General features: G+C 42.3%; 1 protein-coding gene across 3 annotated transcripts in view; it reads left to right on the top strand.

Annotated features, from left to right (window-relative positions):
• Window positions 1-508: 508 nt before the first annotated feature.
• The window catches only part of HSD17B7 (hydroxysteroid 17-beta dehydrogenase 7), a 340,157-nt gene continuing 318,792 nt past the window's right edge, over window positions 509-21,873 (top strand). Inside the window, exons 1-2 of one of the 3 annotated variants that reach the window (XM_069641051.1) lie at window positions 515-797; window positions 15,006-15,209. In XM_069641051.1, the coding sequence (XP_069497152.1) occupies window positions 763-797; window positions 15,006-15,209 (239 nt within the window). In that variant the 5' untranslated portion in view covers window positions 515-762. Of the gene's footprint in view, window positions 798-15,005; window positions 15,210-21,873 lie in introns of all 3 variants that reach the window. The other 2 variants (XM_069641052.1, XM_069641053.1) reach the window with 2 other exon arrangements.

Genomic DNA, 21,873 nt, shown 5'->3' with positions numbered 1-21,873 from the left:
CTTTTTTTGTTACACTTCGACCACTGATGCTACACCTCCCGTCCACACCCAGCTAGCCCCAGCCGACCCCTCTACAATCAACCCACCATCCCACCCACTCATTTATTAACATCCACACACACTATCTCCACCTTGACATTGCCAGCCATTGTGCCATTTACCGTTCTTTTCTTGCCCCGCCATACGCATAGATGAGGATTTTGAAATTAAATTATTGGCCTGCTCCCCCTACCAATTTGGTGCGCAGCACAAGGCTCTTGCTTCGGGAGCAACTTTCCCCATCAGATCTATGAAAATAAATGGGAATATATTCAGCCACCTAACTGCATGCACCATGCACGCTTCCGCTCCTGCCACAGCTAGCACGTTCCCGCTCTTGGGGTTTGACAATGACAAGTTGACGTAGGACGCTGCGTGTATTGCAGGGCACGCTGCAAGTTCAAAGTCGAGCAAGAGGAGGGCGGGGCGTTGCTATGGTCCGTTTCTCGGATGTGAGCGAAATGATACCGACTGCATGACAGGGGAGGCAATGTGTCCAAGATCACGTGGAGAAGAGGAGGCGGGGCGTTGCTATGGTCCGTTTCTCGAATGTGAGCGAGGCAGGGGAGGCAATGTGTCCAAGATCACGTGGAGAAGAGGAGGCGGCGTTGCTATGGTCCGTTTCTGGGATTGGAACTCCTAGACTCTGCAGTCTACGCGTGTTGCTTTGTGACAGGAACGAAACGCGGCTTCTCGATTGGAAGGCTCCCGGCTCATACAGCCATGGCAAAAGTTGTAGTAGTCACTGGTGCGAATAGGTAGGTGGACTTTGCAACGCATGCGTTAATGAAACAGTTCTCTCCTACACCAACCCCTCATCACACACTCGTCCAATGTGCAGGACTTTTAAATCCAATGATTACTAACTATAGTGGAGGGAGGTTTTGCTGTCATTTTTGGTTATCTTTTAGTGGCATCGTTTACCCCCATCTGTTGTACACAGGTCTTCCACCCTCACAAATATGTTAACGTCTGCACATCGTCCTTTTCTGAGGGGCTTCTAGCGCTGCTTTCCAGTTTGATTGGGCTGTTTCCTGTGCGACTCTGGGACTACTTGCGCTATAAATGCTATCCCCCTGCCACAGTCAGGTCTCAGCCAGAGGCACAAGCCGCGCAACTGGCCCTAAACGTCGGAATGGCGTAGGGGCTAAACCATCATAATCGCGGGCCCCTTTATCACACAAGGAATGTTTGTGGCAACTAGTGTCACTGTGTGAAAAGAAAATGGTTCACGTTAAAGCGCTTTGGGCCAGTGTCATTGCCAAATAATTATACCATTTAGATGGCATGCACATTTTTATTGTTACCTGTCGGCATGATATCACTTTTGCAATGGGTGCAATTGGCATTGTCAGTAGTTCTTGGTGTGTCTTTAAGATGTCATTGGGAGTCTGAATGGGGATCTGGGGGGGGGGGGGGGGATAACTATAGATTGTGCCAGTGAATTTGCACTCTTGCATGTGATAGCATGACTTCTGTTAGGGAGAATTCTCTGTTAAGGCTAATTTCCCAAACCTAGTGAGTCCCCCAGCAGCTTTGCTGGATTTTTGGGGTTTATTTTTTTTCTCCTGCTAAGAGTGAGACTCTTTTTCTCCCACTCTTAGACATGATTTGAGATATCCTTTGACTTTGTAATGTGTTTTATGGGCTATGGGGTCTTTTACTCCATAGGGTTTCATGTGTTTTTGGTAAGTGTTACACAGCACCCTCAGTGCAGTAACACAGGGGTGTCATAGTGACCCCCAAACATAGACTCCATACCCTGGGACTGACTACTGTCTCCCAGGACATGTAAAGTCACTGATTTACTAGTCTTAAATTGTGAACAGAACCAGTACCAACCATCATATTGTGGAAGTACTGGTAGGGGTAATTAGATTGCCCCTGGGTCTGTTTTTCGAGGGGGCACTGTGCAGTCCCCCCTCGTCAAGTTTCTGGCTGGTGGCAGTGGTTACCATGCGAAATATTCCAACGGAATATTTCCTATGGGATTTTCCCATTCATTTTAAACGTACCACTTTTTGGGTGCAATGTTAAAGATACCGCCGAGTTATTTATTTAATATTTATTCCCCGGTTGGGTCTTTTTGCCAAGACTCAGTTTTAAAATGGCGTTTGTGTTCATCTCTGTAACTCCAACCCAAGTCGAGCCCTTTGTTCTACTTTTTGGCGGGCTTCTGCACAGAAGCCTCCAAAAGTGGTGCCACTCTGGGTCTAAGGATGTGTGGGAGGGGGGTTTAGGCACTCTGGACCGAGTTGCCTCGGCAACTCAAGTCGCACTCTTGTGTGATTGGCCCAGTGGTGAGCCGCCCGGGTCACCACTTAGCATGTTTGAGTGACAGCTAGGACTGATGAATGGGGGTTTTCTGCATAAAAGCAGGGCTTTGGGGACTGGAACTTCAGAAGTCGCCACAGGACCAAAGAATCCGAAGAGGGAGAAGCTGAGCCGACCGGCAACGATGACACCACCGGTGGAGCCCTGCTGAACCACCTCACCACTTCCCGACGAAAGAGAAGATCTTCATCCTGGAGAGTCTTCTTCCTCTGAACTGGTGGGGATAACCAGTTCACCCTCTTTTCGCCTTCCTGCATCGTCTCATGGTCGAATCGCCCGTGCCAAGCACCCCGGCGGCTGGATAGCCACGCTTCACCACTACCGCGAATAAAAGGGTAGTACCTTTTTTAACCGGGAAACTCCGCGGCTGGTTTCTTCCCCGGCAGTGCAACGACCTCCAGCTTTCCTCCACGTCGAGATCTTCTCTTCCCCTGGACAAAGCACCGACTTGCACCCGCTGCCAGCAACAACTGCCCCCGCTGGAGCTTTCTCACCATTTCAGGTACTGTGTCCCGCCTGGTCTCCCTTGCAGCAGACTGTTCAAGGTGCCCCATAAATCCTTGACTCTCTATCCTGGGGTGACTTGGGACCTGCTAACTAACTTTTCCTGAACTGATCAAACCCTTTTTGAACTATCTGCAAAGACTTTTTAAAGTACTATTCAACTGTGTGATCCTGGACACATTCCGCCTTGCTCTCTCCAAGAGTGGGCCTGGCCTATGAACTTTCTTGCTCTAACAGTAGACTCTGCCTTTTTATGACTTGCTGTGGTTCTTTTAAAAAGTGCTGGTATTGTGCTGTCCTAATTCTACCTTTTTCCCCTCCCTTTTTAACTAACTTATTGGAGTGCCATCTTAGGTTAAGCGCTCACCTCTGTCTGCAAATAAGTGGTGTTTTAACTAAGACTTGTTCAATAAGTAATCAGGGATGTATATATATTGATAGTGACTGTGTTTGAACTTGCTTGCCATATTAGTGTTAGTGTGTTTTACAAGTGTGTTTTTAAATAAATAATGATATACTTTTATACCCAAGCTCTGGTCAGTGTTTGCTTGTGCTACTGTACCTCTGTACCTATTTTGTATACTCTATATACTGTCTAACTCTTCTTGAGAGAAGTCTGGCTGTTCAGCCACAGCTACCAGGTAAATCTGGGTGGTACAGACTGCTACCAATTGGGTTTACTGCCAACACCTGTAGTCCTAAGCCTTTTGCAGTGGTCCCTAAGGGAACTGCACAGGTTTCTGCCTAACAACTTCATTTAACATAACAAGGCACTGGAAATAGTTCTGCTCTTCCGATTTATTTATTTAGGCCTTCTGCTGTCCAAGGCCGAATCAAGTGCTTGCACACCCCTACCACTTTAACGCACTCTGCTATTCCACACCCTGATTCTACTTTATTCATATTAAAACTCATAGAAGCACACATATTAAATTGGAGGTGAAAAACGTTTTAACCCATTCTCTTTTTTAGGGATTTTCACTAGCGTGCTAAGCAAGTTTTGACTTTTAATTTCTGTTTGCTCCAGTTTCCTGCAAGCTATGTGTTCACCTAGAATTTGGGTGGAATCTATTGGGCATAAATTTGCTCAAACACACAATATTTAATGTCAATCATCTCCACTACAATTGCAGTAACACTATCTCATTGAATTACCAGATAGCTGAACCCACGTGAGTGATAATGCCCCTCTAAGACTTTACCTCTTGTCACTGAGCCTCAGATACCATTAATAGTACCTTTCACATATAGTATCACAAACAATTCACTCAATACTTGCCACACGTAGCTTCATGCCTTTCTTGGAAGGTGTTGTTACAGCTATATTTGATATTAAAATTTGTTATCCGTGGAGCAGCGGCCCCAGACTTTGTTGGAGGCACCAGAAGCCAGCATTCAAATTTTCCAAGCCCATACGCTTATGAATTTGTAACTGTTATTGATATTTCATTTTTTTTTTAACATTTAAAACCCACGCACAATTACAAAAGAACAGTGTTTGTTTTTTTTGTATCCAACAATTTTGTAAATGTAGGGAAACTCAAATTATAGCATGGATGCCCTAGTTCCAAATTCTAGATGTCCTTCTGCAACAAGTTGCCACAAACATACATTGAAAAAGCAGTCATTCATTTATACATTGGAAAATGAAGAACAGAAGCACACTTGATTTCCTTAAATTAAACACCTAATCAATACCCATTAACCTTTGAGACATTGTCAAAGCAAAATCAGACTCCTCCAACACTAGGATTTCTAACGCCAAATCGGGCTCAAGAGAGATATTTGCCATCTTTAGAGAAATTGAGTGACCAGCTCCTGCCACACATACCCCCTCGAAGGACAAGGAATGGTGTTATAGTGTCCAAGAAGCCATGTTGGACAAGCTTAACTCACTGCAAAACAAAATCACTGGACACCAACAAGCATTGGGAAAGCTTATCTCAACTATTTCGCATAAACCCCCATCTAAGGAAATGAGGGAACTGGAAGTTGTAGCACTCCTCAAACCCTCTAATTGCAAAGGCGACTCTTGCCCAGCTCAGCTTATTAAAGAATGCGCAACCACCCTAACACCATTCATCACAGCCTTCATCAATGCCTCCTTTTCATCTGGCCAAGTCCCGGCCTGTCGTCCGACCCCTCTTAAAGAAACCACCTCTCGACCCAAGCACCCTGACTAATTACCAGCCCATTATGACAGTACAATGTTTACTAAAAATACTTGACAAAGCAGCTTACCTGCAAGTTGACAATTTCCTAGAAACCAACAACCTGCTAGGTATCAGGCAGTCGGGCTTCAGGCCCGGCCACGGGACCGAAACCACTCTACTAGACTTAAAAAACCAGATCGACGACCTTCGGGACACAGGAAAATCAGCCATCCTCCTGCTCCTAGACCTGGCAGCAGCATTTGACTTGGTGAACCATGATACACTCTGTCACCACCTCTCATCTGCTGCTAACTTCTCTCCAGCAGCAACAGCTTGGATCATTTCATTTCCTCAAGAAAGAGTGATGGAAGTGTTTTCAGATAAAGCTTGTGCCAACCCCAACTTCATTAAGTGTGGGGTCCCTCAAGGATCCTGCATCTCGTCCACCCTATGCAACCTTCTAATGAGGCCCCTCTTTAGTTTCCTGGATGCGCGTGGCATCACATACACAAATTATGCTGATGACGCACAGATCCTCATACCTCTCACAGGGGACTACGAAGCAGACAACAAATCTCTTAACTCCATATATGCTGAAATACAAACCTGGATGGGGGAAAATTGGCTGTGCCTCAATGGAGAAAAAAAAAACGGAGATTCTACTCGTGCACACCAGGAACCCTTAAAAAACTGGACGTTAAATACAACTCCTTCTCTGTTGACAACATGCCCATAAAAGTTGCACTTGCTGTTAAAACCTTAGGGGTCTTTCTGGACTCAAACCTCTCTATGAATAGACAGGTTAGCGCCATTTCTTCTGCAGCAGCTTACCATTCAAAATTGATCACGGCAGCGAGACCATTCCTAACAAAAGAAAACTGCATTACCATAGCCAGAGCAATAGTGGGGTCTAGGCTAGATTATTGCATTGCACTCCTGGCTGGCACCTCCTCCAGAAACATTAGAAAACTCCAGACAATACAGAATAATGCACTGAGAGCAGCCATGGGCATCGTCAAACGTGAACATATATCAGCAACCAGAAAACTTGTCCACTGGCTACTCGTTGGGGAACGTATCCTGTTTAAAACCTTAGCGCTTACACACAATTGACTGCACAACACTGCTCCCCTTTACCTCTATCAGAGGATCACCAAACCCTCCTCGTAAAGACCTCCCAGAATGGCCTATGTAAACAGGATCACCATCCCCAAAACACTCGGAGCAAGAGCAGGAGGAACCAGCTTTCCCGTCATTGCAGCCTCCAATTGGAACCTGCTGCCTCCACACATCAGAAACATTGACTCTTACACAGCATTCAGAAAAGCTATCAAAACACTTCTATTTGTGTAACCGCTGTATTTCTTGTATTTACTTGCTTCAGTATCCTCACTGTAACCACGAGACGAGCCTAAATGAACTGTGTATAGATGTAAAAGTTTGTAAACCTGCATTACCTGTAACAAAGTCATATTTTTGCAACAGTGCCTCGATGCCCCTGAGCTGTAGTGCGCTGTACAAATTCAAATAAATACATCTTTGTGTGGGGACCTGGGTAGACAGTTGAACAATGTGGTGCTACTATTAATGTAGCACTGCAAGCCAAGAACCCAAATGCCATTCATTCCACATGAAGCCCATCACCCCAAGTGCATTCCTAACAAATCATGTCCTTTGTACTCTTGCAGCGAAGTCAAAAACCCCACCGAAGATTAACAACGGCAAATGTTAATTCTGCTATAGTTCGTGTAAACTGTATGTTTGTTGAATACACATTTCATCTTGCAAGTAAATTGACTTGATACATGGCATTATGCATTCTTAAAGTTCAAACAACTTGTTCGCAAACGAGAAAAAAGAAGGGCAGAGAGAGTGTGGGTAAAGAACGGACACAAGAGAATAAAAACACCTGGAAGTTACTTGATAAACTATTCTTTAATAAAATTATACTTGCTAAAAATAACTTTTACAACAACCAGATTCTAAATTCTAACAACAATTCTAAAAAGCTCTTTGACATTTTTAGAAATTTTGAGAAACCCAGGGCCCAATTAGATCAATGTATTCCCCAAACAGACTGTGAAGCCGTTCAGAAGGCCTTTAGGGAGAAGATCAAAACAGCTCATGATAACATCAGGAAGAATATGGAAAACCCACACTATAGTGGTGGTGCTCAGTTCAGGGAGGAAACGGTCCAGCTGGCCAGTGGGGCTTTTTCACTTAAACCGGTGTCCAATGAAACTATGGAGAACATTTTGAAGAAAACAAGACCTACCACATGTTCTGGGGAAATTCTCCCTTCTAAAATCATACTGGACAATAGAGAGCTCTTCACCCCATTCCTGGTTCTTTTTTTTTTTTTTTAATGCCACATTCCAGAGTAAGGAAGTACCCGATATACTAAAAAACGGGTGACGGTCACTCCATTTATTAAAAAAAAGCAGAACTGGATCACAAACTTTATACTACCTATAGACCGCTAACAAATGTGCCTTCTGTTGAAAATTGATAAAGCATCCACCATGCAACTACAGCAGCATTTGGAACATGACGATTTACTACATCCAAAACAATCAGAGTTCAGATCATTCCATGGCAAACAGAGAGTGCTTTGCTGAATCTACAGACTGAAATGCTTAAAATCATGGATGCAAGTGAATCGGGCTGCTGATGCTGTTAGATCTATCAGCAGCCTTCGATCTTATGGATCATAGCAAGCTGCTCCATAGGTTAAAAAACCTAGGTAACTGCTCTGAAGATGTAGTGGGTTGGATCAGTTCATTCCTGAGCGACAGGCAGTCAAGAGACGTCTGGGGAAATGTGTGGGGTCCACCAAGGCGCGTGCATCCCCCCAACTTTATCATCTTGTGTAGGCCTTTGTGACCTCCTAGACAAATTGGTAGTTCAATTCAGTAATTACACTGATGATGTACAGCTTATCATAGCATTGAGTGGAGATTATGAAAAAGATGCAGAGAGAATCTCCCTTGTATACGGCACAACACAAATATGGATGACATACAATGGTATGTGCCTTGACGGATATAAAACCGACTTTTTGATCTTTGGATCCTCCCAAGCACGTGCTAAGCTTAACAAGCAATGCACAGGGTTTAATATTGAAAGTCACTTTTTATCAAAACAGTGGCCAAGGTTAAAACCCTAGGGCTAACCTTAGAGCCCTCTATGAAAATGGATGGCGCACATGTGAACAGTGTGGTCAACAAAACCCAATATCATCTTCGTCTGCTTAGATTGGTCCAACCATATATCTCGGAAATAAATTGCACCACCTTAATTTGCACCCTCACAATGTCAAGGATTGACTATTTTAGTGCACTTTTGGTTGGTGAAAATATTGGATGTGTAGAAAAGTTGCAAATCTTACAAAATTATGCAGTAAGAATTATAAAAAACATCCCCAGATATGAACCCATTTCAATTCACAGAAGAGTTACATTGGATGCCAGTAAAAGCTAGAATCTGCTTTAAAATACTCACCATTGTGCATAAATGTCTTTAAAAAAATGTATTGAACCTCACTTATATAGAACATATATATATATATAATGGAAATGTTTTTTTATCTTATGAGAATGATTTAATTATAAGTAGCATTTTTTGATGTTTTTCGTTATGAAATTGTAATGAGTGTAAAAGTTTGTTTCAAAACTAACTTGCTCAATAAAACAATAAAAAATGTCTTTATGGACAAACAACACAATATATTCAGGAATGCATCAATGTTCAAAAATTGCACAGAGTACACGGTCAGCAGACACTATGCAGCTGATTTGCCCCAGGAGCAAGCAACTAAGAGGAGGAGGGCGCTTCTTTCCAATACAGGCTGCACAGGCATGGAACAATCTCTCTAGTACCCTACGCATAATTAGTAACCCATTATTGTTCAGAAAGCAACTGAAAACCGCCCTGTTCGAGTAAGGTTTTTAGACCGCCACCATCCGGGTTTCTTAAGCCGCTTTCTTTCTACGCCCTGATGCCTGCAGGCCCCGGCACAATATAAGCATATAAATAAAATGAATAAAACAAGTGGAGCTGCAAACATGTGTATAGCATGTATCAGGTTAATACTTCCAGGGTCACGTGTTCATTCAACAAATATACAGGTACAAGACCTATAGTAGAGCATGTACCCAGTGCTCCAGATAAGATTTTGGAGTGAGAGTATTTGACTCTTTTTATAATTTTTTTTTTTGGTGAAAGTAGGGAGTAAAAAAGTTCCCATTCAGAGCAGGAGTATTTTTATAAGCGAGTAAAAATAGGTTTTAACTGTAAAATAGAAATGTTTTGTCATACATATTTTTTGCACCAAGTTATCCATGCAAATTTGTACTTCTTCAGGTTAGGCAATAAAACTACAAGACATTATTCCTGAGGCACTAAGTGTACTACTGGTCCAAGCGTATCCATGGAGCTGTGTGGATGAAAACGAGGGACACCCTCCTATGTGTCTGTTTTCTATTTTTGGTGGGAGTATGTTTACTCCCTATTTTTATTTTTTGGGAGTATTTGCCTATAAAAGTAAAATTGGCCGATACACCCATTGTCTGTAGGGCTGCATTTACCGCCTTTTATTTTTGGTGGCGCTTTTGACTTCGCTGCAGGAGTACTAACGGTTCACACAGTTCCAGGTACCTACCAGAAATGCGCCTTCTTTCAGAACAATGCAAATGAGCACAAAATAAAAATAATTAACACTTTATTTATGTCTATAATGTTTGTTAGTTTGACATACAAAAGAAGAGGGGGCTTGCTTTCATGTTTATAATCACAATTGTGTAATATCATGCTAACATTATCCATTCCATTTGGGAGAAGCTATCTCAGCCTGTTTTTAACTTTGCATTCTGGGGCTTGTGGCTTGTAGTTCTGGATTTCCGTATAATAAACCCAGGATTGTAAGTCCCCAATGCAAAGTTAAAACCAGGAATTGACTTTTGCCTCCCAAATGGAATGCATAATGTTGCCATGTATGATGTATAACAACAAGCTGGAAGTTTGTGTCAAACAATTACTTTTGGCAGGTGTCCCAATCACACAAGTTGTGTGATTAAATGCTGAAAACATAGCAACACGTTTTTTCAGGTTTCCATTATTCTGCGTTCTTGGACTTTATGTCTTGTATTTGGACATGGAAAATTAAAGCTATAATGGGTACTCTTTGGGCTTAACATGCTTCTGTAAGGATTGTCAGTTTACTCTTTCTTAAGATGGATTTCTAAAATCTGAGGTGGTGGACCGATTTCAGGAAGCCACCTCAGTTATAGTGAACAGGGGATCTCTGAGAGGTTAGCCAAACCAATCAAGGTAAGTGTGGAGAGTGGTCAAGGCTTAGTCTCAGGAGTGAGTGATTGTGCTCAGGTGTCCATGGTGAGTCCACACAGTGAAATACACAATGATTCTTCTAAGACGGCTAAGTACACAAAATATTTTATTATCGGCCCAAAACACACTAGACCAGCAGGTAATATTATTTCACAACACTCACTTGTCAAACATATATGCAGTCACCTTAGGTTTGTAGAAATGTATACAATTCACTTAAACACCTGAAAGGAAGGTATGTAATGATGCAGTAAGGAAAACCAGTGCGCACAAGTAATATCCTAACTTTAAGTGCAATCCCTAGGTTGAATGTTGCCTTGTGCCCAAAAGTCACAAACACATCTTCTCAGGAGAGGGCATAAAGTTAGGAAAGGTTCTTGTGGTGATGAAAAATGTTTGAGGACTTCTCAACAATGTTAAAAGTAAGTACAACTATTTTCTGATCCTTTGGAACAGTTTTAGAACAGCTTTTAGAACAAAAGTTCGAAAAGCGATGGAATGGAATAAACCAAAGCTTATTCTAAGGTTTGTGACAGGGATGGCTGGAAGTATTGCAAGTATTCACCCCCTCTCCTCTGAGTCTGAATTTCCCAAGTGACTAGGCAGGTTGACTGGGAGTCGCTGGAGGTAGATTTTCCCACTGTTGGATCCAGTCAGCCCTCCAGATAAGTTGTGTATGAGGCCTTTTTACGCACAGAAATCTTGTCAATACAGCCCTTTTAATTCTTCCTTGCGTACAGCTTACACAGGCTATTTATAGCAGCACCCCCATAAATCCTGGAGGTCTCTGGTGACAGGCTGGCCAGCAACAGCTTGCAAATCCACTCGGTAATCGACACAGTTCCTTGAAAGAAGCAACTGGGAGGAGTCCTTGTCTGTTCGTTTTTTAACACTCTCCTCTGTTATTGATTCTATCAAGATAATACTTTCTGAGTAATGTAAAAGTGAATTTGTGTTTTGTTCACTTTGTTCAGCTGCCTGCATTTTGTAGGTTACAGTGTTATTAAAGCATCTTGAATCATGAACATGCTTTTCACTTTGCTTTAGGACACAGGTAGTGTTATGTAAAATGAAAATTCTTAAACTAGCGCTGCATTTCTGCTTCATTTTCATCTGTTTCGATCAGCTTTAAAAGAGGCAGCGCACTTGTAGCATCATGGGCATTTCATACTTTGTTTTCTTTTCATCATGGAAGCACATCAATTGCGTTTGATGTCTTGAAGTTTTCCTCCCAGCAAGCATTTGTTTGGCATTTGTGAGAAGGCAAAACATTTGGTGTTCTATATGAAGATGTGTTTTCTTTAGTCTTAAGATTGCATGTGTCCGTGTGCATGTGTGTGCATGAAAGGGCACTGTATATAGTTTGCCATCTCAGAGAGCAAGGAATAACTGCCCATGTAGTCTGAACTTTACTTTAACTTTCTGACCACCCGCCCACCGCACGCAGGTCTAATGGATGCCTCTAGAAGCATCCATTATGCCTGTATAATATATATATTTTCAGTGACACAGATTGTACAGGTACCTCTGAACAGGACTGCTATATTTTCAGGCACAGTAGCCTAATTTATCAGCAGAGCTGCTATACTCATGCAATGGCACAGTGCTAATTATCCACAGCAGGGCTGATTGCATCATGCCCACATTTTTTAGCAGAACTGCTATGTTTTGGAACAGTACCTGAATTTCTTAAAAGAGCTTCTGTAATGACAAAGCACAAACATGTGTTGGCATTTTCTGCAGCGAGCTAAAATACTGAGAAAGAACAGTGTCTGAGCTCTTCCCACCGTTTTCCCTACAAAATTCCAGAATCCCATTACTGCGATGCAGAAAACCTTGCATGTAAAACAAAAAAATTCCCCCCAAAGAATAGATGGGGGATGGGCGTTGGGTAGGGGTATTTAATAAAGTGGTTATATGTGGAGGGGGTATGCTGCAGAACAGTCTCCCCTGCATTAAAAATAAGAAAATATGTTTTACATGCAGGATTTTGGATCTCGCAGTAAAAAAAAGTGGTATTTTCACATAGATCCTTCCCACCACCATCCTGAACTGGTGTGATGCACACTGGCAGACAGTGTGAGAAGATGGCAGTGCTGTCATATACTTCATCCCTCCTACTCAGCCTTGCGCTTTTCAAAACTTATGCTTCTCTCATGTCACATTACTGAGTCCAACTACCAAAAATCTAGCACATTTCAAAGCCTCATTTTGAATCTACTGACTCATGTAGGATAATCCCAACGGGCTGAGATATTTTGACAAGCCAGTTATGTCAGGCAAGCCTCACATGGAACTACCAGTGCCCTAACCCTATGTGCCTTTCCAAATCAACAGCGTGTTGGGAAAGGTAGCTCAGTGGGTCAATAACCCTGCTGCAGAGATTATTGTGTAACCTTATAGTTAAAATCCTGTTGCTAGGAGAGTTAATGCGTCTGCACCAGAGGTATGTGTTTAAGATGCAGGTAACATTAATTTGTAACAGAGCTGATTTAGCTTTTGACTTATCAAAAGGACAACTAAATGTTCAGTGATTCAGAACACACACCCCATCGGGATCATACAATTACTGCGCCTTTTTTACGGCAGCCACTGATAATGTTGACTTTTTTTTATTTCTAAAATATATATAATATATATATATATATATATGGATGGGGACAGTATTTAATGCATGTAGGGGGTATCTGGGGTTTGGGGGGGTTCCCCCTGCATATATATATATGGGGTGAAAAGGGTGTTACATTTTTTTTTTTATTAGCATTTTCGGTAGTCGCAGTAAAAACGGCACAGTGATTACATATATCCGCGCTCATCAAGCTTGCTATACGTGTAATGGCTCGGAACCCACACATCTCATCAGGGCTGCTATACTTGTAATGGTTCAGAACAGACCCATTCAATCAGGGCTGCTATGCCTGTAACGACTTGGAAGAAGCATATCCAATGAGGGCTGCTAAACCTGTAATGGCTCAGCCCACAATCTCATCTGGGCTCTTATACTTGTAATGGCATACGGTGCTGGTAAAGCATCTGCATTCAAGCAAGAACTGTATCTGGTGAGACACACCTCTAATTCTATAATTCCAAACCTGATTGCCAAAAGAAGGTTTGCACACATCTTAAAAAGGAGCACGCAATGGTAAAGCTGCACTGGATTTGTAAATGGAAAAGGCATTTTCAGCTTTTTAAATATTTATTGGTTGTATGTAAAAAGACAAAAAGGAGAGAAAGAGCAACTCAGAACCTAAGCAATACAGGAGAACAAAGTGAGGGGTGGGGAGAGAGGCCACGAGAACAGAGAACATATTAGACAATCCGCAACAGGAAGAGGGAGACCAATGAGCTACATGAGAGAAAAATAAAGAAAGTGAGAAGGGAAACGGAGGTAAAAAATAGGACACACACACAATAGGAGTGAGGGATGCAAGCAGAGCAAAAGAGAAATGGAGACAGTAAAATAAGAAAACACAGATCAACAGCAGATGGGGAGATATGGAAATGGAAAATCCAGATTAGAGGAAGGCAGGCCAATAACATAAGAGGCAGTGCAAGAAAGATAATCAAAAAGAGTTGTAACCACAACAGAGAATGAAAAAAACAATATAGCCAGAGTAATGACATGAGAGAGGAAGAGGAGTTCTATCAACCGATACAGCACAATGTAGGAGGGAAACAGCAATAATAGAATGCAGAGATGGGAGAGGAAGAGTGACAGAGCAACAGACCTCAAAACGTGGCACAGCAACACTTAAGAGTGAGAGGCAGAACATCAGAAAGTGAGAGACAGGGGAAACCGAGTAGCAAAGGGAAGAGAGATGGAGCAAAAACATGGAGTGGCTGACAATCAGTTAGTGTGAGGCAGCAACTGTAGGCCCGAGAGGCAGAGAAGTGATGCTGGTAGAGTGAGGGACTCTATTTATGATGTAACTTGCTGGCATCTGTAGTAGTTCTAACAGCGTTTTAGTGTCAAAGTATAATGAAGATGAAGCTGGGTAGTATGCATCGACAAGTTCTTTGTCACTAATGTTTTTTTTACGCACAAATTGGATAGTTGTCAGACACTTTTTTACTCTCTTGCGAAGGAAGAAACTAATTTTTACTCACCAATTCTAAAAACTGTGAGTGAAAATACTCTCACGCCAAAATCCTATCTGGAGCAAAGACTAAGGACCTCTCTTATGAATCCATGCAAAGATTAGCAAGTTAAAAGGTAACATTTGTTTCATTGCATGTTAAGAAATAACAAAACCGTGACAGCATAGTTAATACAATGTATCCGGTATCAGCAAGTACATCAAACATGTGCATAGTGCTGTGACCATGTTCATACTACATCTTTTTTTCTCAGATCACCCATTGCCCCCCTCCATCTGATGGCTGTCAAGCATACCCTAAGTACCCATCTCATTATGGCGTGTCAGAAGCTCTAATAAGGGCTGCATATATCTCTAAGTCTAGGAGTGGCTGTGAGCGTACCTCAATAGTCGGTTTCAATGTCGTGACAGTATGCAATATCCAGCCCAGTCCTAATAGAGGACCGATTAGCAAGTTAACTTTAAATGTAGCTAACTGTACGTGTGGTACCTGGTCTTTTCTGTATGGTCAATCTCCCTGTTTCCTTTCCAGTGGCATTGGCCTTGCCTTGTGCGAACGCCTCCTCTCTGATGATGCTCAGATACGTCTTTGCCTGGCATGTCGGAACCTGGAAAGGGCAGAGGCTGCACGTGCTGTACTGCTTGCCTCCCACCCTGGGTCTGATGTGTCTCTCCTGAATGTGGACGTAGGGTGTGTGAAGTCCATTGTGAAGGCAGCCGAAGAGCTAAAACGGAGGTGAGCTGCTATGTATTCTGGTTCATCAGAAAGTTTGTTTCATATTAACATTTCTAGTAGTGTCACAAAGCTTTTTTTTAAAAAAAGAAAAAGAAATTATTTGGTTTAGTGATTTGAATAGAAAGGCTGTGTAGAGGATCCCTCAAAATGCAACATAGAGCTTATTTTACAGTACTCCGTAATGAAAACCAGGAAAAAGGTGGTTGAGAAGATGCAGGACAAAATGCAATTTACGCAAAAGTGCTAAAGACATTTTCTAAGTTAGTTGATTGCGAGGGGCAAGAGCCACTTCTTTGGAGGAGGTTATTTTTGAAGACACAAGAAACCTGTATTAGGCATGCACTAAACTACTAAAGTTGTATATTGGCTATTTCCAGTTTATGCATACAAAAGTACGAAGAATTCCCATGTGAAACATATGTTTTACAATTCTAGGTTGTGGTTCCTGACACGCGTTTCGTCCAAGGGTGTCTTCTTCAAGGCTGGTACAACCAGAACATGGATGTGAACAAAAATGCAGAAAATATAGAACATAGAAATCCATGATCAAAATATACATGTTACATGATGAGTTAGATGGTCAGTAGGAGAAACTAAAAATACAAAAGTCATACCGGACATGTGTAGCCATGCAGGAATGGTGAAGCATTGTTCAGATTTGGAGAAGGAAAGAATGGGCGACAGAATAAAACAGAAGAGAATGCTAGATGTGTTAAAAAATGTGGGATTAGCCATGTAAGCTATTGCTGCTTTTTTATTTGTGTTCTAGTCAACAGTGTGACCTTTCACAAAAACTGTTACTATACAGTCATAATATAAGAAACAAGTTACTACATTTTACAGTGAAAGAACAATTTAAAATATAAAACAAAAGTAATGCACAAAAACAAACATAAATCCAACCAATCCTCAGGTCATAGTTCAAAACTTAGAGTTGTGTAGTGTAATGACGTACACAACAGCTTCAATACTTCTATTGTTAAAAAGGTTTTGTGACCTAATGAAGCTTTGCCAAAAATAGTTAAAAAAAAGTATTCAGCCACAAAGTCAGTACCACAAAACAGTCTAGGTGGAGCAGTCACGACTCTTGAACGGGCGAGCATGAGCTCAGAATACGTTGTAAACTGTGATTTACTGTTTCACCACTTAGAGAGCAATCAGTGCCCACATTAGTCCACATGTCTGCACTCTCAGGATGTCCCTCGTGGGTATAAGATTCAGGCAGAACCGTAGGAATTATGCTCTCCATTTTAAATTGGGAAACTGCTTAAGATAGGTTGGCAGTATACCTCCTGGGTTTATCCAGTTTTGAAAAACAATTTTGTACCTTGTAGTTGTGAATTCTATCTATTGTTGTTATCCAATCCTTTCACATTAAGGCCCTCTTAGTAACCACATGGTTGACCATCAGATCGGATGATGTTCTTGAGCAGTTATCCAGGGTGTCCAAAATCAAGCCTAAAATGTTCAGCAATTGGCTGTTACCTTCCAATAGCGTTGATGTAATGTCTTCATACATCAAGCATGTGTGGGGCATCGTTATTGCCCTATATAGGGACACCATCCTTCACTCCAAGCTAGATTTTAGAATGCTCAAACCCAGTTCGAAACAGAGGCTAGCTATTGGGAGGGGTTGGGGGAGTTGCAGTACTTTCTTCCACAACCTACCCTCAAGCCTATCCCAATTAAGCTTCCAGGATTGGGACTCTAGGTCCATCCCATATAACAAGGGCGGTATTACTCTGCCTTTTGTAAACGTTTATTAAGGGCAGGATGGAGAATCTACAATAGTTGGTCATCAATTTCCTCATCTGGCAACTTTGGTCTACCTTTCCTTCCAGACCCCTCTCTACAAATAAAGCACTAGGATGAGACTTAATTTCGAGCCCTAGATACCTTGCCTCCCTACAACAAACCACATCCTGACCAAGAAGAGACTATTTATAGCAGGTTTTTTTGTGTGGGATTGCTAAATCGGATAATATTTGATTTAGTCGAGTTGACAAGAAGGTTGTTTATTTCTGCATGGGAGCCTAGGGCAGTGAGCAAGCGTTGAATGCCTCCAAGAGAAGATATCGTCTGCATAGGCAATCCAACATGCTTTTACCTCCCCCACCTTGGGACTAGCAAGAACATGATCTTTCGGTTCCTCTTTCAAATCTGCCAAGTAGAGGTTAGAGACAGGGGGCAAGAATGGACCTGTGCCTCACACCTCTCTCCATGGTTATTGGACTACTAGGGTGTCCCTGGCCATTAGCGCCCTCTGTTGATAGTATCTAAGGCTTTCGATAGATCTACCAAAGCCGCATACAATGGTAAACTATCCTTAATCCAAGCCCTTTCTCGAAAGATATTAATAATCAGGCCATTCAAAGAGGTTGACATACCGTGCTTTATCTAGGATACCATTTTCCTCAGCCCAGTTTTCCAATTCTTTCAAGATAGCCCCTGCGAACAGTTCACAATCCGCATTGAGGAAGGAGATAGGACGGTAACTTGCAGGATCCGCCTGATCGCCCTTCTTGAAAATTGGGATTATTATTGTTGTCCTCCAACTTGGGGGACAGCTTTGTGAACGTACCGCAGCCTTAAACAGGGCAAGACGCACTGTAGCCCAAATATCTATGTTGGATTTGAAAATAAGTTTGTGAAACCGTTGGGCCCTACTGCTCTTGATGTGGGTGCCTTTTTTAATGTTTTTTTTTTTATTGGTTTATACAAACCTTTAAAAAGAAAACACAGAAAATACATTTCCCTATACCCATTTCATCATCCTCTAGATAACATCTTTCTTCATTAAATAAACATTCCAGCTCCAACATATGGATAGAGTATGAGTCCGTTAACCACTGAATATTAGTCTACTGTCTCTACGTCTAAAACCTCCTTCAAGACACGGAGAAAAGCAACTAGTGCATATAACACAGATCTATTTGAACCATCAAACAAGGCTCTCCACCAGTCTTCAGCAGACAAAGTCTGATATTTGCTCGTTACAGGACCAAACATGTTTTCCCTTTGTTGCTCTAGGCCAGGACACGACATCGTCAAATGTTTTAGGGTCTCATTATTCACTTTACAAAACTGACACAATAGGTCCGGGTCAGCATACTGGGACCAAAAACCTGGAGCTCCTTAGTAGGCTATGCATAGGGCTCTCGTGTATTGGTCCGGGAAACAGGTTAGATACTCTTGTAACTGACCATACGCTCTGGCTTCTCCGGGAGCCTCCTTCATCGTCTTTGATTTAGATCTTAAATTGCATGTATTGATCCAATATGTTTTCCACATCTTCAGTTTGGCCAGGTCTGGATTTTCAATCGGAGTCTGTACAGTAATGTCATATTCATCCAGCACCTCAAGACACAATGTGTTCCATTGAAACAGAATCGTTTGTGTTTTTTCGGTGTTTGGTTTATGGATTATACTGATTTGAGGCGGCGGATTCATTTGCATGGTTTTCCTAAATAAACGTAATAGGTTCCAGGCTACTTGGGCTTGCATCGAAATGTATCCGAGTTCGAATCTTATACAAGCCGTTGAGGTCCCCTTTGGTAAGTGTAGCACTGTAGACCAGAAAATGGTTTCGAGTGAGTTCCACACCTCATGCCCACATCCAAAGGCGTTTTCACCACCATATATTAGTGCGGGCACCACCTTTTGTTGGAAGAAAACAACAGTTGGTTTTAAAGAAAATTTGCCAAATATTCTATTGATCAGGGACGCCTGGCATGCCAGCTGACAGCATTTTTTTAAATTTATTTTAATTTGATTCAGTTGATACACAACTTTTCATATATATATATATATATATATATATATATATATATATATATATATATATATATATATATATACACAATTATACAAAAGGGCCTATTATACACAAACAATGAATAAAAACAAAATACTTTACATTTCTTATACCTTGCAGATGATTTGAATACAATATCAAAAGGAAAAAAAAAATAAGGGATAAAATGACCAAACAAAACGCCTCTCATGAACCAATGGGAACCCATACAAAATTAATTTGAGGTGGCTTCAACAGGCAAAACCATTCTTAAGTATTGGACAATAGCGATCTGTACTTTTTCTCTTGAGGTAGAAAACATAATTTGCCATTTGTAGTCACTTGAAGTGCATGTGTGAAAGGTGATAATGTTCTGAAAGTATCTTTCTCTCACCAACATTAAAGACGGACAATCCACTAGCAAATGTTGCAGTTTCTTTTTGCTGTATATCAGTGCAATATCTGCAGTAGTTTTGTTCCTGCGGGATCAGTTTCCATCTAGATAATACATCTCTCGTACTCCATAGATTAAATCTAAACCGTTGGAATTCGGATCGTATAGCTGCAGATGGACATTTCAGCAGGTACTGAACAATGATACCGTAAGGCTTGAGACCAAACGCCCAAACATTGAAATCTTTATAGAGCGAGCACCTCGCTAAAGACCCCGCCCAATCGGCGCGATAGAATTTTTCTTTAGCACGGTCAGGGTTCTGGAGTAACAGCTCTATTGTTACATTTGCCTCACTCATATGGCTAAATACACACTTCAGCCATTTCCTTGGGTATGTATTACATGATTTTAGCAAGGTCGAGGCTAAGACCTCTAGAATTGTCCCACTATTTATACCCAGCAGGCACTTCCGTAGCAGGGCACACAACCACCTTGCCTGTGCATACAAAGACACCAACCCCAACTCATATCGCACCATAGTGATCGGGGTCGCTTTAGGTAAGCCTAAGATAGCCTTCCAATACTTGGCCTCTAAGGACTCCCATGGTGAGCCTTTGTCTAACACCATACTCTCCACACCATACAATACAATCGGGACAACTTTCATTTTGTAAAAATCTACTGCATGTTTCAGGGAGAATTTACAAAAAAATGTTATGATGATTCTGGACTGTGAGGTCAATTGGAGTAACTTACTCTGTACCATTGTTCCTATGTCGCCCTTGGATTGCCTGTTTGAGATTTATATCCCCAAATATTTGTATTCCAGCACCTTTTCCAACTTGATGTCTTGTATCGACCATGTGTGTGTAAGGGGGGCCTCCTTTTACTTCCCCACTTGGAGGGACAGGCAATTACTTGTGATTTACTGACATTAATTACCAATCTATTTTCGCGGGCGTATTCCCCAAGCCTTACAAGCAACCGCTTTAGACCTTGTGGGGTCTGGGACAAGAGGACGAGATCGTCTGCGTACAACAAGTATGGGATCTGCTGGGCCCCAAGCTTTGGCGGATAATGAAGGCAAGCGTCCCCACACAGCACGATCCTCCCCGCAATGGGAGACAATGAAGGACTCTCCCAATATGGGAATAAGGCCAAGACAGAGTGCGGGTGAGCGTAAATGGGAGTTTATCAATCAGAATAGGGCATGCAAAGAACTCTGCAAACTCCGAGAGCGCTCTGTCTGACAATAGCAAAGACAGGCGTATATATTTACAAAAAACGTCATAAGAACCTACACACTATAGGGGGCACAAGTTCATGGGGATTGGGTGGCGATGACTAACTATAGGTGCTGCTGTGATGTGGTTGGCTTTGGCTGGAAGACGTCACTGGGCAGCCTCGTGGGTTGGGCTGGGCCTGGCAGGGTGGCAGAGTTCATCCAGGCGGTCTTGTGGGGCCATCGCGGCCAGTGGCAGAGATGAATGTCTTTTCCTGACTTGTTAGCCCTAAGCCGTGCACACCGCAGTCATTCAAACATTCTGGTATTATCTTCTTTAGTAAATCTTTCAATAGGTTATACAACAGGTTAATGCAACACAGGAGGAATGTACCTTGTGAGGGGTCTGGAGGTAATACGTCAGTACATGGTTACCAGTGTCCTGTTGACCGGGGCCATAGGTCGAGGGGCTAAGCTTCGGGGCCTGGGACGGGCGGTACATGTCTTTCTGCCTTGTTAGAAGTTGTTATGGATGTTCCGCTGTGTGTTGTCAAAGTGTTGGGTGTCCTGATTGCACAGGGCCATAAGTCTGAGATGGTCCGGTGGGTTGTGAGGTTTACGAGGGGGCGCGTGTGTTCAGGCAGAGGTTTACTGCTGTGCTGTAAATAACGCAGGTGGCGGGTGGTGGCCTTGGGTGCTACAGAGGGGGTTACAAGTCTTTCAAGCGGCTCCAGTCTAGTTGGGGGAGGTAACGCAGCGCGGCGTGGTCTCTGCTCTCATGCCTTGGCAGCCTTCGCAGGGTGGGAGGGGGAATGGCCTTGCACGTATTTCACAAAGGTATCTCCCTCGTGTGTTGCCGATTTAGGTAAAGACATCACAAACATTTGAACACTCTATAATACTTATTCAAAATATTACAAAACATGCATTTAAACTTTTGCTGGATGTGTCTTGATTATACCCAGTCTGAGTACCTTATTCATACATTATGTTTTAACAAGTGCAGTATTTAGTTATATGCATATATATTTGCAGTAAGTGAGGTAGAGTTAGGGTTGGTGGAGAACATAGAAAGTAACCCGCCACTTGTTTGTGACGGTGGTGGCGCATGTGGGGCCTAGACATGCACACATGACATGCGCCTTCTCATGCATTCTTCACATGGGCCCTTTGTATGGTTACATTCGTTTTCTTGTGTCCTCTAGCAGCATTAGTTCAGTTATGGCACGAGGCCATGGGGTGTAAGTTTTCCAGT

This window comes from Ambystoma mexicanum, chromosome 1q, assembly GCF_040938575.1.
Source record: "Ambystoma mexicanum isolate Mex_15411 chromosome 1q, UKY_AmexF1_1, whole genome shotgun sequence".
NCBI classification, from domain to species: Eukaryota; Metazoa; Chordata; class Amphibia; order Caudata; family Ambystomatidae; genus Ambystoma; species Ambystoma mexicanum.
This window is presented reverse-complemented; position numbering and strand designations above follow the sequence as displayed.